The sequence below is a fragment of the Chamaea fasciata genome, unplaced genomic scaffold, assembly GCF_029207755.1.
Source record: "Chamaea fasciata isolate MVZ Bird 193981 ecotype frontalis unplaced genomic scaffold, bChaFas1.0.hap1 SCAF_2, whole genome shotgun sequence".
Lineage (NCBI taxonomy): Eukaryota > Metazoa > Chordata > Aves > Passeriformes > Sylviidae > Chamaea > Chamaea fasciata.
In genome coordinates, this window is record NW_027094087.1 from 85,998,606 (window position 1) to 86,025,557 (window position 26,952).

The following is a 26,952-nucleotide window of genomic DNA, read 5'->3' on the forward strand; positions in this document are numbered from 1 at the left end:
GAGTGGGGATGGTGTGTGCTTGGGCAGGAGGAAGACAAACCAGTGCCATGGTCCCCACAGTCGTTCCTCTCGAGAGGAGAGGGTCCTGGCCGAGCATGCCACAGGCAGCTGGGGAAGCAGGACGGGGAGAAGCTCTTGCTGCTGGACAGAAAGCCCATAACTGGGTTCTCAAAATGTACATCTATCAGCTTCCAGAAGCTGGATCAAGATAGCTGTTTTTCAAAATAAACAGGGCAGTTAGACGTTAATGGAGCAGCATTGGAAAGGGTGGAGACATAGACAGATGTCAGTGTGCACTGCGAACGTGCCTTCTGAATTTTCTGTGCAGTTTTCCCATGACTTTAAGTAATATGGAGCATTTCACTTAGGAAAGGTACCTTTTACTTTTTTTCTGCCCTATGTCCTTGAGAGGGAGGTGGTTTGAAACAGTGGGGCGATAATTTTCAGAGAAGAGAGCAAAATGGCTTGGGCTGAGATTTGGATGAGGATGTCCCTCTTCTTCTCATGCTTGTTTGAAAAAGCCCTACTTTGCTTTGGGGGATTTGAGCGACTCCCTGCAGCAGATTTTAGGACTGGAACATGTTCAATCATGGTCAGAGAGGATAAAGTGTACTTAATTCTTTGCTCTTTAGGTGGTTTACATTGGCACAGGCTGAAAGATTTAATAGTTCTGAAGTTTACACATTCACAGAGTCTTGGTGTTCAGATTTAACATTATGTACTTTTTTCACTTGAAGTAGAAAACAATAGGAACCAGCAGAAAAGTTTTCTCAGGATCTTGCCTTTTGAAGTATCTAAAGAAGGGAGGCTGAGGAGGGAAAAAAACACCCACGGAGAACCTAAGATTTTTCTGTTTAAAAGCAAAAGATCCCCAGACCCAAATACCCCCAAATGGTGTGGCAGCAGGATGAAGTAAAAATTTCTCAAAGTGAAGTGCTGTGACATCAAATTTTATACTCTGGCACAGTTTCTATAAATTGATATCTTTCACAGACACTAAAGTTGCTGCAGTTTCAATAACTACCCTTGAGACTGGTTTAAACCTACCCAACAAGGAGGAGCGATAGCATTTTTGCAAATAAAGTTCCCAATCCAACCAGTGACAATGGCGTTTTTCCTAGGGTCCCCAAAACTGTTATGGCGATCTCTCTTTTTGTCTGGATTTTAGAAACAGGACACGGGACTTTCCCTTTTCTCCTCAACTCACAGCCCTGCGATTTACCTCTCCAAGCTGTTCATGAGACTGTGAGCCAGAGGACCCAACCCGACCCCAATCTCAGCTCCCTGCCAACTGCTTCTCTTTCTTTCCTCTCTCTCCCTCTCCCTGCCCTCCCTCGAACTGAGCTGCCCTACACAAGCTTTTTTTTGTGACACTGGGTAAATATGCAAACCAGCAGACCTACAGTGAGCTGCATTGATGCTGAACTACATCTCTACAGCCAGATGAGATAATGTTTCAAGGGCTGCAGTCGTAGTAGTGGCTACAGAATAGATGAGATGTAAAGTACCTTATTTTCTGCAGGATATTTAATCCAATTTTTTTTAGGTTATCTGCAAAATTCATGGTGCACTGTGGGTTCAAGTCCTATTTCTTCATATGTGGTGCTCCAGTAATGGCTATGGCACTCTATATAAATAAAATGTGGTACAGGATGAGTTGAGATATAGAATTATGTCAGGTTTTACCCCCTCCTAGTTTTTTCCCTGGTAATTATGAAAGATAGGAAACAGTGTGCAACAACTGATACCCTTTGGGACATGGACACACACTTAGTGTGCCTATATGAATATTTGACACAGATGGCAAATGAAATAGCAAGTCAGTTGAGATTCTGACAGCAAATTTTCTTGCAAGTGAGAAGGGAAAATGCACATTATGAGTGGAAAGCAGCACCCATCAGAGCCAAAAGACGCTTTCCTCCCAATATCATTTGGCACAGAACAGGGATTATTTTGCAGTTCTAAGTCATGCAGTACATAAGTGCGAGGTGAATCACCACATCAGTATTTCACTGTGGTTTTCCAACTGTCTCTATTCCTTTTCAAAGTTAATATCTGGCAGAGGCATAATTTGATCGTTTGCTGTGGGGCTTTTAATGACTTCTCTGTTTCTGAACTGCCACAGTTGAGTGAATAAGCTAAATCTAAGTGCACTTTGCACTCTATGGACTATATCCTTCATTTAGCCTGTGTTCAAGAGGACATTAGCCTGAGATATCTTGAAATCTCTGCTTCATTTTGGTCAATGGGGAGAGTTTAATGTACAATATGAAGTAGGAAGATGTTGGTGTATGAATAAAAAATATAAACAAAAGCAGTTATAGTTCTCTCTTGTTCCTGCATTTCATCGGTTTAAAGCTGTTTTTATGCTAATCAGTGCTGGATCACTGGAATGCACTATGGATAAAATAAGGAGTTTTTCAAGTTATTTCCTTGTGTAGGATCCTTAAGAGGATATCTGAATTCTGGAGCCAGATCAGTTTTAATTGATTCTAAATAATCAGATTCCGAACTGACTATATATTGATATTAATTATTTCGGGCACTACACTTGAATTAAACACACAGCTTAAGCTGTAAACCTGTGTTCTTCAGAATCCCCTTTTTCAAGTCACAGCTATCTAAAGGGATGGTTGGGATGGGGTTTATTCCCAGAGGACCAAGAGAGAGCAATTCTAGCTGCCTTGCAAACTCCCCATGCAGCACCACCGCACACATCATGTAGCACAGCAGTGTTGCACCACAAAAATAGAACATCTATCAATTACGGTTGACGAGGCAAAAGCCTCCCTCTAAAATTCAAGACAAAATCCCCTGAGAATGTTGAAGCCAATAGCAGAAAAAGGGACACAAGGTGCAGAAGAACTGAGAAATTAGAGAATTTCCCATGTGGGAAAGCAATATCGGCCCTTAAAGCTGGCCTTCCACTGGAGAATGATTAAGCAGAGATTTTTCCTGTTTCTGTACTGGCTTTGGGCTTGTTTCTCCACATCTTATTTTTTATCATGCTGACCCATAAGAGTTACCATTAACTAAAAAAACCCCAAAACCAGGAAATGCTATATGCTTGTAAAGGTTTGAATTTTCATCTCATAATATTTTGTTTTTCAAATCACTGTATTCCCAGTAGCACAACAAAAATCATTTGCTTTAATGCAATTGCTAATAATGACGATATCAACACAAACCTCTGTTTGTTCATATGTTGAGCTCATTGAATAAAGAAGCTTATCATTTATCTGTGTAGAAGCTTTTAATTAGTTTTCTGAATTTACTCCAGAGATTAATGGGCAGATGATATTCAATATATGCTTTATTGTTTTAGTTTCTTTATTGAGATATCTGAATTTGTATGCTCTTCCCTCTTTGATCCTTTACTTTTTTCTCTCAATTAGATAACTGTAGAATATTTGTCTGCAAACAGACTCGCAAAAAAATTCCACTAGGCCATTGCACCTGGGTGGTGGTAGGTGGGTCAGAACAGGACACAGCAGCAAATTCCACTCTATCAGGGATTATAAACTTCACTCGGAAAATACTGTGTCACTGAAAAGTGTCACTTGCTGGCACTTGCCTGGGTTTCCAGTAAGTTGGGGAGGTACCTTTTCCTGCTCACACACAGCCCTAATAGTTTGTGTATTCAGGCATTTTTTTTAAATTGAGATTTCTTTTGACCTTTTCTCCCAGCTCCCACCTTTCCCCCTGGTCATCAATTACTGTTGGCCACTGCAGCATGGCTCCTGCCATCCCTCAGTATCCCACTTATCCGTGGGACTGTTCCAGTGTGGCAAAGTTGTCCTGTGCAACTTCCTGCTGTCTCCACCCAACGGGTCTCTGTTTCATGCAGTGGGTCACATCGTCTGCCTGCTTGGGAGGTGCACGTGAGGACCCAGAGCAGATGAAGCTCAACCCTTGGGCTGTTTAGGGAAAAAAGTCTGTCCTTTCAATGGAGCAGTGGTGTCACTGACTCCTGATGGCAGCCAATATCCACAGCCTACTGCCATCCTGGCTTAGAGACTGTGCCCTCTTGTTGCCAAGAAGGGAAATCGAGACCAAGCTGCTGCATCCATCTTTGCTTTTCTTAATTTCTTGTGTATTGGGAGAAGGTGCACCTTTGAAATGCAGATAAAAGGGAATGGAAACTCTCAGTAAACAGTGCGTCATTTTTATTAAAAATAGTGTCCTGTGTAAATATAAAGTTCAACATTATGGTTTTGTTGGCCCAGTAGGAGAGGGATTAAAAATGCTCATTAATGGGATTTAAAAGCAGGATTTCAGTTATATTAGCTACAAAAATATAATTGTCATAATTAAGATTGCAAAGCACTAACGAAGCTCTTTAATAATTATCCTTTTTCCTTAGAGATTCATTTTGTAAAACCTGATTTGAATTTTACATCACGCTGGAGAAACTTTATCTTTGTAGGAATGGGAACCACTGGTAGCATGAAGAGTCTGAGAAAAGCAGTACTTTGCACGTAGCTGGAGTGTGGCTCAGTCTGAGACAGGAGGGACTCAAGGGCATAATTGTCCAAGGTGGAACAAAATACAGGTGCCGCCTTGGTCTGATGCTGTAGCTGACCTCTTGGCAGGTTTATGGACTTAGACAGAAAACTGGGAGACTGCAACTAGAGAACGTTCCTCCCCGAAGTGTCATGCAATCCGGCAGGTTGTGTGTCTCTATCCTTGTTGTCTTTAGGCTTAGGGATGCCCAGGCAAACCCTGAAGCCTCCTGCCTTGCTCTGGTCAGAAATGACCTTAACACTCTGTAGGTTGTGTTACCTGCAAGGGAGACAGCAAGTGGTACAGAGCAATAATCTGTATGGTCACAGGCTTGCAAGGGTCCCTTCTGAAGAGAAAGAGACAGCAAGTTCTCAAAATTAAATGACAACAAATTGTCCATTTAAAAATATCTCCCCCAAACAGCTTTTCATGATTCATCTCCCCAGATGATTAAATATTTAGTTCTGCTGACAGGAATATGATAGTTACTGTAGAGCAGAAAATTTAGTGCAGTGTGTGAGTTATAAGCAGATGTGTTATCAAGCTGTTAACACAAAAGTGATGGGATTATTGATGTTGATATCTGTATTTGTTTCTGTAACATTGTGCAGGGATTTTTTATCTGTCACCAGCAGATCTAGGCCACAGCTTTACCTCTTGCATGGAACAGGGAAGTAGTCTTGCAGGGTGTCTGCAGGGACAGTCACATTGTCCCCTCACGCCTCCCACCTCCAACCCCATCAGTGGCAGAGCAGCTGAGCACCCATGGGTGTCACCATGCTGCGATGCCCATGAAAATGGGGAGGGCTGAGGAGAGCACTCACTGCCTGGCTCAAGTCCCAGTCTTCTCCTTGGAGCTTGGCCCTCCAATATTTGTTGGTTTGAAGAAGCAAACAAATCGCACATGGGCAGGGAGATGGCAAGGACACTGAGAGAGGACAGCCCTCCATCCTAGGTCCTGTTAAATGAAGAAGGAGATGCCACATCAGGATAGGTGCCTAAAACTTGAAGGAGATGTGGCTTCGTGTTTAGTTTCTGCTTTCCTGATGAAATCTCCACAGAAACATGTAGTCTGTTGTTTCAGCATCTTACGTATGGAGGGAATGATCACAGCTGGTGTAAATTGTGACAATTAATTGAATAACGCTGTCATAAATTCAGAATTTCTTTCTAGAACAATGTTTTCTGTTAGCGAAGTTACTTCTAGATCCAGAGCCTTTTAAAAGAAGTGTAATTTGGTTATTTGAGAGCCATCCATAATCACTCAACAAAGAAAGAGGTGGAGGGAGTAACACTTAACAATCAAAGAAGTAGGGGGAGTGAGACCAAACCATGTCAGCTCCTGGACATCTTGCTTTGCATTCCAGTGCCACCATAGCCTGTTTAATCGTATGGAAGGAGTAAAAATGATCTTGTCAAGACTGTTGCTGCCAGAAAACTAAGAGAATGACTGGTAACAGCCCCATTGAAAGACTAATTTTCTGCTTGGATTGGTGTTTCACAGGTAGTTCACGTCAAACAAAATAAAAATCCTTGCGTTTTTGACAAATAAATCTTTATAGTAGTATACTTGCATATTTTGCCTGTATCAGCTGAGCATTTGACCATCAGAAGTTCATAGGTCAAATGTTACATTATTCTACTTATTTAAATATTTGCAGAAGAACATAAACAGATTCTTACAACTAAAAGTACTTTATAACTGAGACCATTTTCAAGGGAAGGTTTCAGAGCTAATAACTGCAAAATAATCTGTGCAGCTCTACCTCCACATTTTGACCTGCATTTTGCAAAGATACACATACATGAGGGCCTTCTTATAGCAGCATTGAGTTAAGCACATTTAAAGTCTTTGAACATTTGGGACTTTTGATACTATGAGGATTAAAGTTTTATAAATACCTAAAACAGATTAGGAACATGAGAAGTAGAGAGAGAAGAAAAACAGGTTTTACAGTCAAGGGCCATTCTCCTGAGAGGCCTTTTTCTTTCTTTTTTTTTTTTTTTTTTTTTTTTTTTTTTTTTTTTTTTTTTTTTCCTAATTCTATCATAAAGTGATTTTTTTTTTTTTATAATAACATCTAGAAGTGGCATGACAAACACCTGGCATACAGACATACAGTGTCGACATATGTATCTGTTTATAAAGCAGGAACAATGTCAGTGTAGGGGAGACAGTGCCCAAGCTATTTCTGGTACAGAGACCAAAAGCACAAAAAAATATATTTCAAGAATATATGTAATATAGGAACTAATTAAAGGGGAGTGATTTCCTTAGGATGCAAGTAGTCAGTCCCTATCAACTTGTATGGTCAACTTCTCCCAGGCTTCCTCAAGATCCCTGAGTTGATCCTCACCTGTTGCTGGTGCTTCTGCTTCTCCCTGTCCCTGCTTCCAACACGGAGGCTGGGAGACCTTGCTGGTGAAGACTGCCTCAAAGCAGGCATCAGCCTTACCTGTTTTGCTCTCACTAATTCACCCCCTCACACACCTCCAGTACTGCAGCAGTCCTGCATTTTCATTGTTCAACCTTTCACTACTGATACAGCAGCAGGAGCTCTTCTTGTTGCCCTTGTCATGACCTGCAGGTGTCACTTGAGGTGAGCTTTGGCTTTCCTGCCACCATCTCTATATACCCAATGAAGTCAATACAGAAAGACAATACCTCCGCCGGGTGATTTACCATCCCTTGCCACTTTGGCTTATGTGTAAGCTTTGATGAATATTTGGCTGTATACAAACTAGTAATAACTAAGCATTTAGCTGCCCTGTGCCTCAGTTTCCTTGTTGAAATGCACCTACTAACTTCTAAGCATCAGGCTTTGCCACATCCCTAATCCTACAAACGTCAGGTGTCACCGTGCAGGGATGTAGGGTCTGAGCCACCTCGTGTGCCCCATGACAAGCCCAGGTGCTTCGTCTCCTGGCTCATACAGAAGGCAAGAGAGCTGCCAGCAGACCACTGCAGTCACATCCTCCTCCGTTCATCACACGCAGCGATGTTACCGAACTGACCTACTTTCCCCATCCGCCCACGGAAGGCTAATCCTGTTTAGCATTGCTGGAAGGGGACGGGCACGCGGAGAAGTGCTCTGAGTTATACAGATGGCAGTCTTTGCTGATTAATGTTAGTTTAATTTGTTTGCCTTTCTGTTTCCAGCCGTGCGAGGGGAGAGCAGAGCAGCGGTTGAACATGGGGATTCACAGCCTGTTCACTAAATTCTGAATGGCTTTAGTCGTTCCGTAGCAATAATAACAGTGAGGAAGATAACGAGCATGTATGTACTGATCTTCATCAGAGATCCAAACACTGCACAAAACTTTACACGCTGCTCACAAGCCGGAGATAAAAGATGCCTCTCACCGTGGCCACACTCCAGCACGGCATTGCTGACGTCAGCCGTCTCGCTCCTGACTTAAACCGATGTGAATTGCATCTACAGAGGGATCGCAGGCTGCACATCCCAAAATTCTGCTGGTACCAGAGTGGAGGGGGCAGGCTGTCTAACACATGGCAATAGGTCAAGGTTTCTGACATGTGGAAAATAATACCCCTTTCCACTAAACGGAGGTACTGTAAAGAATAAAACCAGAATATGCTCTGAACCTTTATTTTTTTTCATCATAATCTCTTAATACTCAGCTCTATTACCTATGAGCATCTTTCTATCATCCCCAGTTCAGAAGAGGTGAGCATTCATTTCTGTCAAATTGCATTATTTTTACTGTCCACATGTGGATTGTTTTTAATGTCTGTTTGCTTTAAGCCTTTACCATCTAAGGATTCATTGTACACATATGTATGAAACATGAAACAGCCCCTGAGGTTCATGAAGTCCAGTATTTTCTCAAAAATTTTCCTTCTTTTTTTGAAGCCTCTAAACATCATCTCTAGTGTAAACCAAGTGTAGTAACCTACTGAGTGCAGGAAGACCTCACTATACACTGTCAGGCAAAAACTCTTAAAGCTGGATACTTTATGATGCTTCTGGATTTTTCCTTCACTCCTAAAAACAGTAATTCCCATAACAATCTCAGCATGACATGATCCATGGTGACTCCAGACTGCCATTCTTCCACTAAAAAGCCACATATCTTTCTCAAATAACCATGTATATCATCAGGAAAGTGAATTTTTACTATCTTAAGTTTTCTAAAGGCTAGTCTGTTCACATTTTGACAAATCAATTTTTATTGCTATGGTTGGGAATGTGACATATTTAATTATGGACTCCAGCATGTTCTTCTAACAGTTCATAGGTTTATATCTGAAAAAAGAGAATGGAGTGGTACAGTTCAGTTTGATGCATCTATGAATCTGTTGATTTGTTCTGATTTGTGTTTGTACAAATCCTTCCGCTGTGTGTTCACACTGTATGCTTCCTGGTGGGATATCGGGGTGCTTCATCCATGTTACAGAAACTTGGAACAAGGTGCTTAAAATGGTCAGATGGTCATTTCTTACTTGTCACTCTGTGACCTTTCCTGCTGCTTCCTGTTTGCTGATCTTTCTCTTTGCCTTCCAGCAGGGCTTGGAAGGGAAATACTTCACTTGTTAGTGTGATTCATTTCAGAGCTCTGCTTAGCTGTGGGGAAGCAGGTAGAGTTCCTAGCCACAGTGGTTCTCCCCAGGGTGGGCAAGTCCCATCTAACCCGCACTGTGGAACAGCCATGGGATGATGCCATTGTCCAACCACAGTGCCTGTCAGACCTAGTTCCTCATCCCTGGGCAGGGCATCTGGCAGTGATCAGTGATGCCAGCACAGTGTCCAAGCTACGCTGTCCCCTGTGCTAGTGGGTGCCTTGAAACTGTGCCCCTGGATCATGCCTAGAGCCTCTACTCTCTTTTAGTGCCTTCTTCCTATGTATTGGATCCTAGTCACTAAGCACAGGATGCCATGCGTGGCTGGATCTGGTTCAGGGTCTTTGAATCCTGAACCCCACCAAGCATATCCATGTGCCTTCTGTATTACACTGACCTCTGCTAACAGCCTTTTGCTCCCCTTCAAAGGGGGGATGGGACAGTAGCTCCCTGTTGAGGCAGAACAGGAGCAATGCTGAGCAGAGACGGGCCCTGGAGGCTGAGCGATGTGTGTGGAAGGCATGGGAGCATGTCTGCCCTGCCCTTGCTCTGTTCCTTCCTCCTTCACAAAGATAGCATTTGTTGGGAAGGGTCGGCCCAGAAGTCAGAGGGATAGTTCAAGGTGTCTCATCCCAGTATCCCGGTTTTCCATTCAACCCTGTCTTTGAGAGGATTGTTCTCCAAGTGCAATATCATCATCTTTAATTAGGATTGGTTGCATCGTACCAGCATCCCAAGTGGTCTGAGGATGAGGTGTGTGGTGTAAGGCTCATATGGTGTGTCTGCAGTGGGTGGGAACACCCTTCTCCCCAGGGCTGACCATACCTGTACAGGAAAAATGGTGGAATACCCAGGAAGACCTGTGAGGTGATGGAGGCAGACACCCCACCTTGCCAGAGAGGGAAGAGGAGGAAAAGCCCAGTCTTTTCCTTGAGCTGCCAAATATGAGGGCCAGGGAAGTACAAACACACTGATTTCTCACAAAGGTCTCCCAGGCACATCTCAGGACCTCTGAAAGAAATTTACATCTCCGATTTAATTCAGCTGAGTTAAATGAATGTGATGAAAAATTCTTGATAAATATCAGGCTGATTTGTAAGAACTATTAGCTGGCCTTGTGGCAACTCAGTGGGAAATCAACAACTGATTACCTGCATTTGAGTGTCTACCAGCATATCCCTTTGAGCAGTAGGGCAGGAAGGAGTGAAACCAACCAGAAAAGTAGTACCAGCCCAGAAAAGTAGTAGCTTAGCTCAATAAAAAACATGTTTCTAGCACAGGATAAGGTGATCAGTGCCAGATGATTTTTTTATAGTGCAAGCTCTGTGTCCACTGGGAATAGACTGTATCAAAATAAACATGTGCAACCTTTCTTCTGGAGAGTCCCTGGAGTGAGCTGGCACTCTGCCTTAATTACTTCTTTCCCAAGCAACTATTCATTGTGTGAATGAATGTGGGGGGGATGTTTGTGCTATAATTCTCCATCTGATAACTAAGCCGGGGTTACACGGTTAACGGTTTTAGCCAGTCTTTTGTTTCTAAAATGCCATTCTTCCCTACTTCCCTACTGTGGATATGCATCTTTCTGTGTGTTTGTCTGAGTACCTCCCTCATGGAATTACGTGAGCTTTCTCCTCTTTGTTCCAAGTAGTTCCCATCTTTTTGGGTGATAGTCTTCCCTCCTTGATGATAGTGATGATACTAATGAAGCTTCAAATGTAACTGTCACTGTTAAATACTCTGCCAGCAGGACTTACATTATGTGATGCTCTTACCTATAGGTTTCCAAATTCCCTTTGTTATCATGAAAGGATTCTTCACATTTTGAGAAATACTTGTGCCACTCGCTTTTTTATGTCACTTCTTTGCAGGGGAACTGTGGCACAGAGCGTTGGTATTTACTGCCTGCCTCCATCATTGCAATGAGTCAGAATTTTCTCTTAGACCAAGAGATAGTAGGTTTCCAGTTTGCAGTTTGGGACCTTCATAGCTGGGGGACTGGGAGGATAACATAGAGCAAGCAGGTTGCACTAAGCACCACCTAAGCTCCATGCCGTGGGTTTCTCTGTCAAGGTGTAAGGAGAAGGCTCTGGTGGGGTTCTGGCGAGGGATGGCAATAGCAGCTCGCAGCAGTTGTATCCTCTGATGTATCTATTTTATTGAGAACAGTCTTAATTTCATATGGTACGTATGTACTAGCAAACCCTGTTAGCAATGCTTACAGTGCTCTAGAGATTTTGCCATGTGAGCAAACAGAAGCAAAATGACAATTAGATATTGTCTCACGCTAGCAACAGCACAGCAGGTCCAGAATTTCATGTCAGTCAGCGAGAAACCTTGTTTACTGGAAGCTGGCCATGAATTGCTTTACAGATCTCGCCAAATCCTTGGCAGAACAGACCAGTTAGATCTGTTGCTCTCTCTCAAGAGTAGAGGCTTCCTGTCCGTGTAATTTCTTGATGGTTTACGGGGTACAGATGTAGGAAGCCCCTTTCCATTGGGTGCATTGTGCTTCTCCAAAAGAGCCAGGGCTGAGCAGCACTGATGCTGACTGTCTCATCCACCTCCATCCTTCCTCACAGCAACTCAGCACACTTACCCACATATTCCTGCTTTCTGTTGGGAATCTGTTACAACCAGAGGAAGACCTTTAGGGATTATGGGTGAGCATCTTCTGCTGCTGATACTGCCCCATTTTGATTGTCATACCCTAGATTCAACAAGTGTGCATGCAACAAAACATCTTGTGCTGTGCTGTGCTGTGCTGTGCTGTGCTGTGCTGTGCTGTGCTGTGCTGTGAGGGTGGTGAGACACTGGAACAGCTTGCCCACGGAGGTTGTGGATGTCCCAGCCCTGGTAGTGTTCAAGGTCAGGTTGGATAACACCTTGAGCAACCTGGTCTGGCGAAAGGTGTCCTCCCACCATTGGGACTGGATGATCTTTATGGTCCCTTCCTACCCCCCGATGTCCTATGATTCTATGATTTTGAGCAAAGGTTTAGCAAAGAAACACTGCAAAATCCTAAAGGCTAATCCTGCCATTTTAACGATGCCTTCTGTATTCTTGGATAGCATAGGTTGCAATAAGTGAGCAAATAACAACAAAACACACTGAATATTGTCACTTCATTTTTGCCTGGATTGTTTGAAAGCACAGTGGTTGGGATAACAGTTTCATTATGGGACTAAGCAAATAAACACCTAAAATATGTGTAAAACACTGGTTAATAAAATTTCGCTGGGTTTATACATTTTCCTAGTCCAAAATATGAATTATGATATAGCTGACTTGCAAGTCAAAAGTCATGACTGATTGTGGCTGTTTTGCAGGTCAAAACAAGTATCTGAAAAAAAAAATCTAAAAACTACATGGTATTATTTGTTGTTTTGTTCTGTATAATGGAATTCAACAACTTAAATTCACCAGTTTTGACTAAAAAACTAGTCCCTTGGCCCTCATATTTCCTGCTGATCCTTCATTAAAGAGCGGAGTGCCAATATGTAGTAGCTTTACTCTCCAATCAGTGACCAGTGGCTCTAATTCCTCATAACTCATTTGATAAAATGTTATGGGGTAGTTTTGTGTTCTTATCTAACTGTTGAGTAATGACCAGGTAGAATATTGCTGTTAGAGAACTAGTAACAGAATCCTGTTTTTACTATAGTTACGTTTTCACTTTGGTTTTTTTTTCATAAAATGTTCTTTAAACAGTCAAATTTATGTGTGACTCATGTGGAAAATAACATGGGCTTAAATAAAGCCTAGCAATTAACTTCCTTCCTCCTCCCTTCCAATTTTATTCATGTCTTACATGTTGAGGACTCATTATATGAGAAACATTGCTGGAAAAGAGTGTTATCATTGCCTGTCATTACACCACTGCTTTGAAAATGAGGCTTTGACAATATCCAGTGGCATTGTGCTGCTGTTTCAGAAAATATTTGTGTAGGATGCAGCAGCGCATGGATTTTGTACCCCAAAGGGGTGCCAGATGCCATAAGAGGTGCAGTAGCCCAGAGCTTCCTTCTTGGGCTGAAGTGGTTACAGATCAAGCATCACTTTCTCATAAGGTCACAGAGCAAAGGAGAGTGGGCAGTGAGCTAGTGACAAATGTTTCTGAGGCACTCAGCCTTCAGTTGGGCTGCTTTTGTATTTTTCCCTTTGCCTTGCCTACACAAATTTACTTAATTTAGACAATTTACCCTTTTCTCCTTACAACTCACTCTGCTAGAGCAGTTGAACTACAAAGCTGAGGTCACAACATGTTGTGAAGATCAGCAAAAAGAGTGATGGGGATGGGCCAGTCGTCATGCTTGGTGCCAGCATGGCTGGGCAGGTGGTCTGACTGGGCTGCAAAAGAGTTTTTTAAGTATGGCTCAGGCAGTGGGATTTATAAAGGTACTTTGAATTTGAGATGTAATTCAGTAGTTACCATCTTTTTTGGCTTTGGGTCAAGATCCACAGAGGAGGATGAAAAGCTTCCCAGTAGGAAGAGCAGCCTGAGAAGTCAAAGGCATCAGTGATGCTGACTCTTGCACTGAAGATGGTTTTGGTGGGAATATGGGAGCAGTGAAAATGCTTTTCAGCTTGAGCAGACCCCAGGCTCATCCAGTCTACAAGTTTGCAGAGAGTAACCTCCACACAAAAAAATCCCCAAGAAGTGACTGTTCTTGTACTGTGCTGATGCACCACGTGGTGCCTGGGAGGCTTTATCCCTGGCTAGAGACCCTAAGGCTAGCATAATGCTCAGGAATAACGTTACCCTCAATGGATATTTCCTAAAATCAAGGACTGTGGCACAGAGCACTGCTGACACATTTATCTGACCTGGATATCATCTCTGTGTTATTAAATTGAAATAGTGACTCTGAGATTAACCTGCAAATAGAGCTAACAAAATGACAATTCATAATGATTCTTGCATTCCTTCAACAGACAAAACTGCTTAGACAATCTAATGGATGAAGATGAGAAAGACAGGGCAAAGAGGTAAGTATCTTTTATAACTCTCTGTGATGAGCTTGATAATGTTTGTTGCTGCAGAAGCTGTTTTATCCATAATCAATTAAACAAAGAGCAAGAGAGTAAAACACAGTCAAACACAACTTGAAGAATGCCATTCACAGACTCCTACTCCTGGCTGCACTGTGAGAAGAAAATAATCTAGCAATGTTTCCTGTGGAAAATGTTAAAAAAGCCAAGGCATTGATCGTTTTCTTCACATTACTGCAGAACATCAGAACTGAAGAACCAACAACATACTTCTGCCACTATAATACATCATCTGAGCTTCCAGAGTGTATAAAAATGTTGTGGTTTTTTATTTTTTCTTTAAATACGTTCTACAAAAGAAAAATAACTGAAATAGTGGGGTTTTCTCCCTATTAGAATGGTCATTTATTCATCAGTGCCTATCTCACAGCAATGAAAATACCCAGAAGTTACCTTCGGAGCAGAGAAAGACCACGAAACGTTAGCCTTAAACTGGCAAAAACCCACATTCACATACAGTCTGTACTCCACTGAGTCCCAGTTGGTGGGAATTCATTGTGGAGCTTTTGTTGGGAGAGAAAAGGTGCGTTTCAAGGCAGAAGACCTGTGGCAGTGAAACTCTTAATAACTATCAGAGCTGACCGGCATCTTGCAGAAAAGCAGTTTGGAAGCATTTGAGGTTATCAATGCCTCAGCCCGCAGTTTAATTACTTTAGAGAGAGCCAGAGGTTGCCCACATTTTTCCCCTTGGTTCCCTCTAATGAGAGTATTTCCAGTCCAGGCACAAGCAGTTGATCCAGTTTCATCTCTTTTGATTCCTTCTCCGCTTCTTTCCCTCCCTGCAGCTTTGTCTCACCAATATAGGTCAGCACAGGCTGCAGCCAGGCTCAGCTGTTCCCCTTTGCTTCCTTTCGGAGGGTGCAGAAAGGAGACCACCTTGCAGCACTGCTTCACCTACTAAAGGCCTGAGCATCTTCAAGATTTTTGTGTGCTAATTGTTTAGTAAAAAAATTGCATTAAAATGAATGCATATATGAAAAAATAGGATAACACGTATCCTCGCTATCGGCAATTGTCATCACCATCTGGTATGGTTTTCATGCCGTTTGTTCCCAGAAGGAATTTTTGTCGTACCCTGGGGCAGGCCTCTATCAGGGTGCATAAAAAAGTTATAACTTTAAAAATTAAAAAAGGAAACTGCTTTTTCAAATTGTAGTTTGAGTTCATTTTGCTTTTTAGAAATAAAGCTAAAGTTGAAATTGAGTTTGAAATCATGAGATGCTTCATGAAGATCAAAAGTTAATACATTATACTGGAATGGTTCAGATTCATTTAAAAGCTACAGGTTTCCTTCCAGAGAGAGTCAAACTTAGGAGAAGCTATTTGATAAATATTTTGATGCTATGTCTTGTAAACTGAGGACTCTCACCTGTCCTGTACCACAAGGGAAATGCTTTTTGTTTCTTTTATTTGCTATAAGGACTGAGAAACACCAGAAGTGATTAAAAAGCCCAGGAAATTGTTCTCTCCTTTTATTTTCTCTCTTAAAACTAGGTGAGACTGAAAATTTCTGGACCTCAGTTTTTGGGATGGACTCAAGCCAGAAGCTGAGTTTCTCAGGTTAGGCGTGTGTAGAGATACGCATACACACCATGTATATCTGCTGCAATTTTTTAGGCATGTCAGGTTGTATTACACAGACATGAAAAAATCCGGCCTCTCCTGAGAAGAGGCATTTGCACTCCCACCTGTGCCAGGTGTTCGGTATCTGGCCAAGATATATAACTCTTCCTTCAGGAAGAACACTGGTTAAGTTGAGCCCTGTTCTGCATCGCCTGACTCCCTAATGCACAACTCCGAAGACCTGAGGACTAAAATGTGGATATGATGGCACCACACTTGGGAGCATTGAAGACCTATGTGAAGGTTTTCTGATCTGAGATCAGAAGCCATAGTTTCATTTTCAGTTCTTTGATGCTAGATGAGATTTATTTTGGTTATGGAGATTTATTAATTCTAAACAAAAGGTGTGCTTTGTGCACTTTTTTCTCTGTTTGCTCTTCTTTCAGTTTGCTTTAATAGTATATAATTTTAAAATACTTTTTTTGCAATTCAGTTGAATTCCAAATTCCAACCAAAACCAGCTTGAAGTGAGCCATGAGAAAGTGCTTAATCATGAAGACTACTACCTGCCATTTACCACTGAAATAAAAAGTAAATTTAAGACTCTGAATGAAGGTATGTGGTACAGTTACTTGCATTGATGCATATATAACACACTCCACTGGACAGCCAGAAGAAATCTGAAATTTAGTGTAAAGTCACATTCCATTGTAAATTAGCAAAATGTAGCATCTACAAGTCAGTATCTGTTTAAGACAACAAACAGCATATATGTAAGCAAATAAGAAATGGCTGTTAAATTGTTGATTTTGATCATTCTGAATTCAGGCTGTTCTGTACTACCTTTAGCTGTATGCACTAAAAGTCCTGGAGTTATTCATACTGTATCTCCTCCTTCCCCTTGAATATGCTATAATCTGTGTGGAGTAGCAAGGAGGGAGGAGAACTGGGACAAGTAGTATGGAATTAAGACAGAGGTCGTTTGGGCTTACTGTAATTGTATGCCCTAGCAGTGAAGTAAGCAAGGCTAGGAAATTATCTTCAAAGGGAAATGATGAAAACTATCTTGCTTCATGCATTTATAACTCTACTAAACAAAGTATTTTCAACTGTGTAGGGATAGTTTTTATCATTTTTTCCAATCTTTTCTCATTTTTTTCCTTTTCAAAACTTTACTGTGATCATCGATTCATATCTTGGTAGAATTATTTCCACTAGAGGAGTTTTTTATATTTCCTTTGTGAATAAAATGTCAAGTGTTAAAAATAGATACTTTATATTTCTGTGAAGGGTTTTTTCTTTTTCTTTTTCTTTTTCTTTTTCTTTTTCTTTTTCTTTTTCTTTTTCTTTTTCTTTTTCTTTTTCTTTTTCTTTTTCTTTTTCTTTTTCTTTTTCTTTTTCTTTTTCTTTTTCTTTTTCTTTTTCTTTTAAGCAACACATTCCCTATTAACAGTTGGTAGTTTATTTTATTTTCAGGGAAATCTGGACTCTTTAAGTTTAAAATGAACTGAGGATTGAATTATGAGGAAGTAAAATGTTGATATTCTTAACGTTGTCCTGAACTGTAGAAAAATAGGATAAGGCTGAAGCTTTTCACATCTTGTTCTGACAGCCTTTTGCAGTGTAATAAGAGCAAGCTGAAATCAGTCAGGCAGTATCCACCCAATCTCTTGTGTTCAAAGCTGTAAAATAATCAAGCATTGGCTTCTATCCAGTGTATCTCCAAGTGTGTTCAGGGCTGAGAGCAAGACAAACAAAAATTACCCCTCTGTCAGTAGTAACATCCAGAAGCCTCTGTAGTGATTTCTCTGCTGAAAATGTTTATTACCATTCTGGTCCTCGCAGGGGATGTAGATGCTGGGCTAAATTCAGCTCTGATTTTCAGCAGTGTGCATCCAGAACTGCTTTGAGGCACAGCAGAGGTAGCTGGGACTGAGAAACTCAGAGTGAGAACTGGCCTCTTGGCTTTTCTTTCCCATCTACGTGTAACCAGATTTTTAGATCTTTGCGTAATTGACGAGGCAAATCTCGTCTGCTTGAGGACATTGCAGAAAAACAAACAGACGTACTGGGCTATACTTATTTCTATTTCCAGATGGATACAGAAGTCCAGGTGATAAGCTTTGAGTCAAACAGTTGTTATATTCATGAGAACAAGTCAGAAAACGCATGTGTACAGATCGACATAGAGTTAAAAAAAAAACAGAGTGCGCATGCTGAAAAGATTATCAACAGCCTTAATGACAGTATTATGATGGTGCCAAAACACCCCAGATGAAATCAGATCCTTTTTTCCTTTGAGCTCTTGAAACACAGCAGCAGAAGCAGGCTCTCTCTGAGGAATCTGCAAGCTAAACAGACGAGACCGTTGAAGAAAGCTGTAGAGTCTTCGTTTTAAACCTAGAGACTTGGGGCACTGACACTCATTTTCCCAGTGGCACACAGAGATTAAGGGCAAGCACTGCTGGCACTTCCAAGACCCCAAGTCTGGCAATGCATCCCAGCATCAGACCCAATCCATGCTGATGCCCTGTCTCCTGCTTGTCCTTGTGACCTTGGAAAGGGGACTGAAAAAAGTGGCATACAAACCAAATGGGAGCTGCAGCAACTTCTACTCAGGTCTCTGATCTTAATGACTGGAGGACAACATCCTGATTCTTCTCTGCCAGCCTGTAGGTAGGCAGAGCACCTGTGACCAAAGTGGGCAGGTCCTTCTAGATCATTCCAGCTCCAGTGCGACGGCTGCTGGACTGGGCTCCGTCTCTTCTGTGAAGACTTCACAGATGGGTATGATCCAGTCTCCACTCTTCTTCTTCATGGACAATTTTACTGTTGTCATAGTATTCCTATTTCTTCTCACTCTGAGTGCCTCCCAGAGACTGCATGAATTTTTAAGATCCTGCATATGTCCGGGAGATGGACAGAGCTCAACTACAAGCTCAATGTTGTCCTGATAAGCTCAGCCACAATTTCCTGATAAGCTCAGCCAGAGTGTCCAGAGGCAGCACAGAGGAGTGAGCAGAACCTCCATCTCTCCACTGGGCGCTAAAGGTGGCTCAAAGGCAAGAGCAGGAGGTGGGAATGTTGCCTCCTACTTGCTTCTGCAGCTTTGCTGGAGTCCAGTGTCAATTGTCGCATGCTAACGCATGCAGCAAGCTAATTTTATGTATACAGATTGCAAAGAGCAGGTGCATGATCATTTCCATTCTTGGTCTGCTCATCCTTTGTTTCTTTTCCCCTGTCTACAGGGCTTCGCGTAACAAGTCTGAGAAGAAGAGGCGCGATCAGTTCAATGTTCTCATCAAAGAGCTCAGCTCCATGCTTCCAGGCAACACTCGCAAAATGGACAAAACTACTGTGCTGGAAAAAGTCATTGGCTTTCTGCAGAAACACAATGGTAAGATTTAGTGTAGCTCTTCATGCACTCGCCAGACAGTTACTATAATATCCTGTTTCCTTCAGTGATTATCAGAATGGCTCGAGGGCCCTAAAAGTGCCAACATAAGGTATTTGAGGTTTTTTCTATCTCATCAAAAAAGATCATTTGCAGACGCTGTGCTGCCCAAATCCATCTCCTTGTTTGCTCATCAGTTGAAGATGACTCTCAACCTGCTAGAGAAGGGGCCAAATGGCAGCAGCTGAGGGAAAGAGGGCAACAGTGCCCTGCAGCACTTAGGAGGAAGACAGATGCTTTGAACAAGAGAGATTTGGGAGCAGAAGGAAGATTCCCTTACTTGAAATTTGCAATATTCTGAGCAGAAGAGTAAAGCATTCACCCCTGTTTCTCTGCAGAAAAAGTGCAGGGAAGCAATCTGTTCAGCACCCCAGCTCCTCAGTGGACTGTGTAGGACTCAATTTTCAACACTGAGTAGAAAACTCAAACCAGAAAGCGCCTCTGTTTTTGAAGCTGGCATCAGCAAATTGCATCCACAGATAGTTGACATGCTTCACTCGGTTTGCACAAGCAGAAGCTACATCACATGTGCACAGCATCCAATTGCAGTAGTGAAATTCAGCATCGGAAAGCCGGGAGTTTATTTTTTAAAATGCTTGCACCAGTGACAGTTAAATCCCCTAGAAATGTACCTTCAAAGAGGGCAGAGGAGATTTCTGACCCTCCTGATCTACTCTCTTTGGTCTAGTTTCTGCTCAGAGGGAGGAATGTGCACTGTGGCCTTCCTGATGCTTTGACACCCACCAGTAGTGGTCAATTGAAGTGCTTCTCCTGTGTAAATCAGGGCACTGGTTTAAAATGGGGCTCTCCTGCTCTCCCCCTATGAGGAAGAGGTTTCAGTGGGTGACTGTGGGGAATGCCCCTGGTCCCCGAAAGCAGAAAGGGGTCTCAAAAGATGATGCGCCATGTTGCCTGGCTTATCTTGGCTCATCCAGCACCTCCCTCATGCACCCTGGAGAACTCCGGGTGTAACAGGAAAGACCATTAAAACTTATATCATAGCTTGCAACAAAATGGAGTCACGAATGTCAGTCTTACTGAGGAACTAATTATAATGGTTTTGTCATTAGAGTGCAGTTTCTCCTTAAATGAATTTTTACCACAGACAGGATAGAATCATTTATTTGTTTAGGTTGGAAAAGACATTTAAGACCAATGAGTCAAACCATTAATCTATGGTTTTGTACAGGAGGGAATGACCAGGACATCTCAAGGTTTAATAGTTATATACACTTCTAAAATATTATAGTAATAGCTTCCCTTTTTTTTTAGCTGTCCAAGACAAAGGAAGATATGAATATGCTCAATTATAAAGCTAAGCAAAGAACAATCACCTAAGATTTGAAATAAGTGTGTAAGTGTAGTTGAAGGTCCAAATAATTTGCTCCAAAAGGTGCTTTTGCTTGAAAAACAACTAGGTGAAAGAAAGCTAACAGTCACAAATCTTTCCACAGCAAGTAGGTCAAAATGTGACTGGGGTTTGTGCACTTGCTAAAAAAAGCCAGTGTTGTCTATTTTTAAACCAGATTAGTAGTCACAAAAAAAACCCAACATATTACAAACCATCAGCATTTATAAGTGTTGGTTATCCTCAGCATACTTTGGATCTGGTTTATTGAGTCATACTGGCCTTCTGTTTGGTAGGCTAAACCAAGATTTTAGTCAAAACAGAGGAGAAGGTAAATGTTCAATTTTTTCCTTCATAAACAGCCTCCTTCATTATAATCCACAGAATCTCCCAAATCTCAAGTATTCTCCCAACAGTCACCATTTCATGTACTTTGGCTTTTCCAAGCTACAGATCTGCTGAAAGTATCCTGTATTCTGAGACTACTTAAAAAATCCAATGGACTCTTTTTCCTTAGTCTGTTTTTCAAACCTGTGTGTAAATCCATGGGGGCTGTGGAGAGTTGCTGTGCTACCAGTGACAGCCCACAGCAGTGCAGAAAGAGGGTTGAATGAGCTGGTAGGAGCAAATGGCTGTATCTCCACTCATACAGCCTGAACAGAGGCTTTGATCTCTTTCTTGGTGACAAAATGCACAGGCACTCGTGGAAATTTACTGTCTTTAGTATCGTTTATCCATTTGCGTTTCTCTGGCCAGTTTGCCTATGTGCTCCGAATACAGAGCACTGAGTGTTGCATGCTCTGGAAGTGTTAATCAACAGGATTAATTAGCAGGAGGTGCTGAAAAGAGAAGACAGTCTGTGCTCACCATCCCCTCACTACTAGAGCTGAGTGAGGGCACAGTCCTAGAGAAGCAGAGTGAGCAGCAAACTAAACCAGCTCAAGTTTCTCTAAATTAGAGCTGTCCACCAGAATCCTGTCTGACTCAGAGCTAACACAAGTGACTGTTTCCAAAGGCAAACAGTACAACCAGCTATCTAGTATGGTCCCCAGTTTCAGTGCAAAGCTGTGAGTTGTTATCCCGGTGTGTCTGCACCCCTCCATGGAAAGCCCTCTAGGAGCAAGCCCTCTGCAGGCTGCCATGGGGTCAGAACTGGACAGCAGTGGATCACATCTCCTCTTGAGGCCTTATGGACTGACAGCAGAGGAGGCCCTGCCCTCCGCACTGGATTTGGGATCAGATGCTGGTGATCCATTCCTTCTCCTGGGCTTCCCTGCACCATGTGGCTGAAGGTAGGGAGAGAGTGGTGGCAGTAACACAGGTGTAAAGCTGCTGCAAATGCTTGTGATTTGCTCTCCTTTCGGGAAACAGCAATCGCTCTGCAGTTTGGGGTCACAGCCCTTTCGAGCTCCTCTGGAGGAGCATTCTTGCTGTTCTGTTTGGCACAGAAGCTATAGGTTGAACCCTCTCTAGCATCCTAATTTTGAAGCTGCAAACTGTAAATAGCAATTTGACACGTGCTAATCCTTGCCTTGATTTTAATTTCATGCAAAGTGGTTTTATCTTTTGATCAATACCCCAGTAATGCTGCTTGAGGCCAATGGCCTTGTGAATACATGCTCCAACTGAAGTCAGTACAAGTTGATTTGAGTAAAAAATGAGGAAAACATTTCGGGCTTGAAAACTGCAATTTTTGAATACAAAGGTTATTTCTCTCTTTTCATAGCAACTCATATGTAATATTGCAAGGTAGAATTTAATTTGACTTTTAAAGGTGTAAATATTCTATTTGTCTAGAAGTCTCAGCACAGACGGAGATTTCTGAAATTCAGCAGGACTGGAAACCTTCATTTCTCAGCAATGAAGAATTCACCCAGCTGATGTTGGAGGTAAACATACGTATATACCTTTCCTAATTTTGTCTAGCACTCATGTCCATGCATTTAGAATAAACTGTTACCTGCAGTTCCAAAAGAGGAGGTTTTGGGAACTGCTGTATTTGACCATCAAGCAGAGCTGTCACTGGGATTAAAGTTCCCACTTGTTGCTCTTCCCTCTCAGCTGTAACGTTGTGCTGTGCTGCCACAGCCTGCAAAGCTGTGCAGCAGCTCCCAAGAAAAGCAGTTCAGGACAAAGATTCAAATCACAGGTTATGTTTTTTTTCACAAACAGAGGTGAGGTAAAGGGCACATGGCCATTTTTCTCCTGTTCTAGGAAGGCGTTATTAGCATCTAATATTTATGCAAGACTAGCACCTGAAACGCAGTGGTGTCACGTCCCTCTAGTGCTAGGTGCTGAACAAGCAGGTGAAGCCTGACAGCTCCTCTTGGCTTGATACAGTTGGTACTTCCACTCTGATTTGCAAGGCCCTTATCAAACACTTCTTATTCTAGCATTTTGCAATCATATTTTTTAAGTTACAGCATAGGTTCTTTTAATGCTAGCTGGGATTTGAAGGAAGGCAGCTCAATGGTGTTTATGTAGGTTCAAAATGAAAAGCAAATGAGTTGCTAGAATGCATTTTTCTCTCTCAGTAATAGCTAGAACTGCCCTTAGCAAGGGTCTTCTCCTGTATTAAACACGTGGATGTTGCATAGCCCCACAGTGTCCTTTGAGAACAAGCTTCTTGTCCTTCCACAAATGATGTGAACATGGCACATGATCCAGGCTCTGGTGGTGAGCAGGGAAGGGTGTTGGGGTACAACTTCACCACCAAGGAGTGGCATAAAGCCGGGGCACGTTGCTGGCTCCCAGGGACTGGCAGTGTTTGGCCATTGCAATTTGTTGTGATGAGACTCCCCTGGACCAGTTTTATGAGACACTTTGCTCCCATTGCTCTGACAACCACCCATTTCCATCTCTGTGCACAGGAACTTAACACACATAACTCCTTCAGTCTGCACTGAAATATGTCCCTCAGATAGCAATAAATTGACTGTTGTTTTGACAGGCTGGGCCTTTGTTGATTCTACTTGTATGCTACACAATTTTAGATTAAAACAATCACTTTTGGTTTCCCAGCTTATAAATCACCTTCTTGCTACTGTGATTTTCCATGCCCTTCAAGATAACATTGGGTATTGGTATGTCCTCTTGTGCCAGATGCTCATCATTCCCTGCTATTTTCCCTTTCTACTAATCTTATTTTATTAGCATTTGGACAAGACTGCTTGAAGTTTTTCCCATCCTGTTATTAAAAGATGGGGAGGGTTTTTTTCCAAGCACTAATTCAAAAAGACTCAAGGCATAATTGACTGCAGTAATATATCAGCTTTCCTGAAAATGGCCTTTCCTTACCACATTGAAAAGGCTGTCACCAAATTTCAGTGGGCATTAGGCTCTGTTTGTCTGTCTAGGACTGATGCAAAAGAAAAACCTTTGAAGAGGAAAATGCTCTCTTAATGTTGGAATGTCCAGTTGCAAGTAAATAAAAACAGAGCTATGCACACATTAACTTGATTTTACCACAGAGTTCTGATATGAGTCACTGTGTGTAATTTGCATTGGATATGAAATAAAGACTTGATTTTTTAAAAACTAACAACCTTCACCATAGTAACATGCACGATCCTACTGCCTTGTAAAACCACTGCTCTCTTCTATGGGTTAACAGCTATCGTGCTTTTTTAGAAAACAGCTTGAATGTACTGCACTAAAGAAAAACATATTCTCTGCACCTAGATTAACAAAATCAAACTAACTATAGCAGCTGGAGGGTTTTCAGAGATGCTAAACACACACTCTTCTACTGGGGTATAAGTTATTGACTTGCTTTTCAAAACATTGAAGCACCAGCAGATTCCTATTGACTTAAATAGTTGTGGGTGCTCAGCATTCTCTGGAAAAAGGAACATATGTTTGTGTCTTTATTCAAGGCTTTGTGTTTTCCTTTTTTTTTTTTTTTTTTTTTAACAATTAGCATTTTCCAGTGTTCTCAGAATTCTTTCCCTTATTGAAGCCATGGGGGGGAAGGATGTGCTGTTGCTTACAAGATCAACTGCAAGTCCGGCTTGGAGGCAGGCCTGGATTTGTGGTACGGTTTTGTAGCACCGTGGCTCTCTGATCAGGCTGTTTGCAGTACACCTGTCTCCTGAGCAGGTATGGGCACTGGAGTACAGTCAAACCCTGCTCTGATTCACTCGTGCTTGCAGTGCCTTTGCTGCCCAAATACTGCTGGCAACACTGACACCTGAACATCAGGGAACTGACAGGAAGGACTCAGACTTGCTCCACTTGCTTGAAGGGTGGGAGCCTCACTGGTGACTCCCTAATGACAATGGGAAGGTTTTAATATATTCTCTGAGCACTTACTGTTGTGTCTTAATTTTTTGAGATGCTCTCCTTATGGTAATCTAAAGATCAGCTAGCTTTAGTTCACTCTGAGGAGAATCCCCGAAAAATTAAGTTAATCTTGCCTTAGATCTCAAAACCTCCCTAGGTTTAATTTTGAACAAAACTTAGCTCAAAACTTGGCAGCTCAGACTAAAGAAGAGACTCATTTTGAAGGTGAATTTGCTCCTGTGCAGAGGGTGGGGATAAGGCTGACATTTCAGGAGTGAAGGGGCCTACCACAAGATGGGACCAAAGTGAGGAAGAAACTCTGCAGAAGGGTGAATTTCTCTTGGAATGAGTAATCTAATACCATGACCTTTAAAATAAATCACTCAATTAAAACTCAGGCTAAGGATTATTTGATCATTTGCATTGCTTTTACTTACATGAAAGCCCAGTAATATACAATGTTACATTAATACAAACTGAGATTTATGGGGTTTGCAGAGAAGTACCATTTTGAGATAGGACTGCATCCTTTCATCGTCCTTTGATATTTACACAGAGCTCAAATGTTCATTTTAATAACTTCCAAGGGATCCAGTCTTAGTCATTTTGCATTATTAAAATGTGTGATTAATTTAAAAACTGAGACATGAAATGTTCCTGTGAGCCCTTTGTTGCTTCAATAGTAAGTTTTACTAGACTACAAAGAGTCTTGTAAAAGTTAAATCAGACTGTAAAATCAGAGAATTACTGTTCTGAAACTTGAGATAACATTCCTACGACTCGATAACAATATGGTGCCGAAGTCAAACTGTCTTGATCAACTCATGATGAGATGTCCTGTTTACACCACTCATTACTCAGTGTTAAAGCACTCTCGACTTCTCCGTTTTCCTTAGGCATTAGACGGCTTCATTATAGCAGTCACCACAGGTGGAAGCATCATCTATGTGTCTGACAGCATCACACCTCTACTAGGGCATTTACCGGTGAGTAATTCTGGCATTGGCTTTTCTACTACACATTGTAGAATTGGGCACTGCACTTTTAGAAACAGATGTAAAACGGTGCTGGGGATGGTGTTTTCCTGCAAATGTGGTGAAGGAGTTTGTCCCTGCATTATGCTGGCTGCTGCTGTTGCTCAGCTCTGCGCTCTCTCTATCTGATTCATACCCTTCAGGATTTTGTTGCTATGAGGCACTTCAGCTTCAATGGAAAAAGCTCTGCAGGAATAGTCTGGCCAGGGGAGGGACAGGGTGACCTGGCTGATCCTTTTCATCTCTGATTTCTAAGCTAGTAGAGAATAGCACCAGTGCTGCTGGCAGCCCAGTGAGAAGCTTGTTAGGGCCTTATTCTGCTCCCAGGGAGGTAAAGGACAAAAACCCCATTGAATGTGGAGTTAGCCAGAGGCTGCTGACGAGCTCTCCCTGCAGCTCCGCTGTGCTTTCCCAAGGGGAGCGCAGGATGCTCCCAGGAGGTGCTGCTGGAGCTGGTGCTGGGTGCATCCCTACACCAGTCCAGCCAATGCTCTGGCACATTTAGCTGCTTTTTCTGTGTGCTGCTCCAGAAGACACTCCCATGTGCATTGGCTTGGGCTGGAGGAGCAGGGGTGGGGGGCTGCTCCAAACCCTGCTCCTGTTGCTAAGGCTGCTCTAGGAGAAACGGCACAATAACTACGGATTAATCTTCACACTCATTTTCAGTATCCTGGTCTCAAATAAATACATGCCCAGGAGAAAAAATTAGCTGCCAAATCATTATTGTACTACCCCATGCCATGTTCTTAAGAAAATTACAATTCTCCTTCTCTCATTTAGTTTTCACCAGATATGTGTTATGTTTTCCGCCCAGACAAATGTATTTCACAACACAACCTTGCTGGAATAAGGAAAAAAATTACTTTCTTCTGAGACAAAAGGAACTTGATGAAAGAGAGCTCCTGGTAAATGCAAAAATATTGCTATGCAACAACAGATTGAATTGAGTGTATTTATTTCAGTTTTCTTTCATCCTCAACAGTTTAGAAGACCAGTACTTGACTATTTTCTGACATTTGCCTCATTTCAGGGGTGGGGAGAGCTCTGTCCTACACGCAGGGTTTTCTTACACTTACTGATTTCCATGAAATTTCCTTGCCTTTCGTCATTTGGAGGTGTCATTGATATCTTTTCC

At 42.1% G+C, this 26,952-nt stretch overlaps 1 protein-coding gene across 5 annotated transcripts in view; it reads left to right on the forward strand.

Moving 5' to 3' along the window:
* Positions 1–26,952, forward strand: part of NPAS2 (neuronal PAS domain protein 2) — a 104,271-nt gene that overhangs the window by 35,891 nt on the left and 41,428 nt on the right. For all 5 annotated transcript variants that reach the window (XM_066176595.1, XM_066176598.1, XM_066176599.1 and 2 more), the window contains exons 2-5: positions 14,021–14,074; positions 18,949–19,097; positions 22,300–22,391; positions 25,680–25,769. In XM_066176595.1, coding sequence (XP_066032692.1) covers positions 14,021–14,074; positions 18,949–19,097; positions 22,300–22,391; positions 25,680–25,769 — 385 coding nt within the window. The remainder of the gene's footprint in view (positions 1–14,020; positions 14,075–18,948; positions 19,098–22,299; positions 22,392–25,679; positions 25,770–26,952) is intronic.